Consider the following 2,500-nt stretch of genomic DNA (forward strand, 5'->3'; position numbering starts at 1 on the left):
TACAAAGAACTGGACAACACTCATTTGGACACACAACTAGACACACAATTGTACACATAACTGGACAGTCATTTGGACATACAACTAGACACACAATTATACACACAGCTGGACACACAATTGCACACACAACTGGAAACACTCATTTGGACATACAACTGGACACACAATTATACACACAACTGGACAACACTCATTTGGACATACAACTAGACACACAATTGTACACACAAGTGGACACTCATTTGGACATACAACTGGACACACAATTATACACACAAGTGGACACTCATTTGGACACACAATTGTACACACAGCTGGACAACACTCATTTAGACATACGACTGGACACACAATTATACACACAACTGGACACTCATTTTGGACATACAACTGGACACACAATTGTACACACAACTGGACACTCATTTGGACATACAACTGGACACACAATTATACACACAAGTGGACACTCATTTGGACACACAATTGTACACACAGCTGGACACTCATTTGGACATACAACTGGACACACAATTGTACACACAACTGGACACTCATTTGGACATACAACTGGACACACAATTATACACACAAGTGGACACTCATTTGGACACACAATTGTACACACAGCTGGACAACACTTATTTAGACATATGACTGGACACACAATTATACACACAACTGGACACTCATTTTGGACATACAACTGGACACACAATTGTACACACAACTGGACACTCATTTGGACACACAACTAGACACACAATTGTACACACAACTGGACACTCATTTGGACACACAACTAGACACTCATTTGGACACACAACTAGACACACAATTGTACACACAACTGGACACTCATTTGGACACACAACTAGACACACAAATTGTACACACAGCTGGACACTCATTTGGACACACAACTAGACACACAACTGGACCCTCATTTGGACACACAACTGGACACACAATTGTACACACAAATGGACATTCATTTGGCCACTCAACTGTGGCTATACATGCTGGTGTGTGTCTTTGTATAGAGCTCAGTCGAAGAAACAGACTATAAAATCGAAACCACAGATTACTGCTCCAAGCCATAGAGAAACCAGGTGGGTGTGTAGTCATGCAATGCCTTCCTGCTTGTCTGTCTACCTTCTTGTGCTTTTGCTTTTTGTAATGTTGGATATGATGTTGTAATTTGCGTCAGAATGGTGTGGTTGCAGTGACAGTTTGCCTGCTGTCGATATCTGGCTACACTGAATGTAGACACTCTGATGCTGATCCAACATGTCTGTTTGTCGTTACGCGGCACAACTGCACCAATCATTTCTTCATCATTTGTTCAGTTTGTCTTTTCATCTGTCTGTCTGTCTGTGTCTGTCCGTCTCTTTCTCCCTCCCTCCCTCCGTCCGTCCGTCCGTCCGTCCCTCTGTCTGTTTGTCTGTGTGTATGTCCCTCCCTCCCTCCCTCCCTCCCTCCGTCCCTCCCTTCGTCCGTCCTTACGTCCCTCCGTCTTTCCGTCCATCCGTCCCTCCGTCTCTCCGTCCGTCTGTCCCTCCCCTCCGTCCGTCTATCCGTCCTTTCGTCCGTTCCTTCCCTTCGTCCGTCCGTCTCTCCGTCCGTCCCTCCCCTCCATCCATCCGTCTCTCCGTCCGTCCCTCCGTCCGTCTGTCCGTCCCTCCGTGCGTCCGTCCGTTCCTCCGTCCTTCCATCCCTCAGTCCGTCGTCCGTCCGTTCCTCCATCTGTTCGTCTGTCCGTCTCTCACTTTGTCTGTCTGTCTGTCTGTCTGTCTGTCTGTCTGTATGTATGTATGTATGTATGTATGTATGTATGTCTGTCTGTCTGTCTGTCTGTCAAATACATATTAAACATTTTACTATAATACAATAATGTACATTTGATGCTAAGTGGTAAATCTCAACGCGAACAGTATCTATGACCTCACCTGTACTACTAAAACAAAAGGCATGTATAGATATTCAACTACACTGAGCATGAAGTGCCCTGAGGTACACAATACATGGAAAAAATTAAATTGCAATCAAGCCAACTGTCTACATATATTGCTATAGACAGTGTAGATGTCTTTTTCGTCAGGACTCTTGCATTACATTTTTGGCGTTGTATTGAGAATCTCTTCCTCCAAGTAGTAAACAACTCCACTTCATTTGGCCTGCCAATCTCATCAGCTGTCTGTCTGTTTGTCTGGCTGTCTGTCTGTCTCTTTGTCTCTCTGTCTCTCTGTCTGTCTGTCTGTCTCTTTGTCTCTCTGTCTGTCTGTCTGTCTCTTTGTCTCTCTGTCTGTCTGTCAGAATACCCCTGTGTGTCAGTTAGCACATTCGTTTGTTTTACTCACCAAATCTCTTGCACTACTGACTGACACACTACACTACTACCTCCATGACTTACACGACTTAACTCTGTTTTCAGTCTCGATCCTGTTTATTGGCAACGAATCAGTGCGGTCATCACACCAGAGAAGGAGCAAATGTG

The 2,500-nt window shown here is 44.6% G+C and overlaps 1 protein-coding gene across 2 annotated transcripts in view; it reads left to right on the forward strand.

Annotated features, from left to right (window-relative positions):
* Nucleotides 1-2,500, forward strand: part of LOC134195651 (dynein regulatory complex protein 1-like) — a 14,637-nt gene that overhangs the window by 10,961 nt on the left and 1,176 nt on the right. For both annotated transcript variants that reach the window (XM_062664712.1, XM_062664713.1), the window contains exons 13-14: nt 1,047-1,115; nt 2,438-2,500. The exon at nt 2,438-2,500 is cut by the window's right edge and continues 136 nt beyond it. In XM_062664712.1, the coding sequence (XP_062520696.1) occupies nt 1,047-1,115; nt 2,438-2,500 (132 nt within the window). The remainder of the gene's footprint in view (nt 1-1,046; nt 1,116-2,437) is intronic.

The sequence above is a fragment of the Corticium candelabrum genome, chromosome 20 (assembly GCF_963422355.1).
Source record: "Corticium candelabrum chromosome 20, ooCorCand1.1, whole genome shotgun sequence".
Lineage (NCBI taxonomy): Eukaryota > Metazoa > Porifera > Homoscleromorpha > Homosclerophorida > Plakinidae > Corticium > Corticium candelabrum.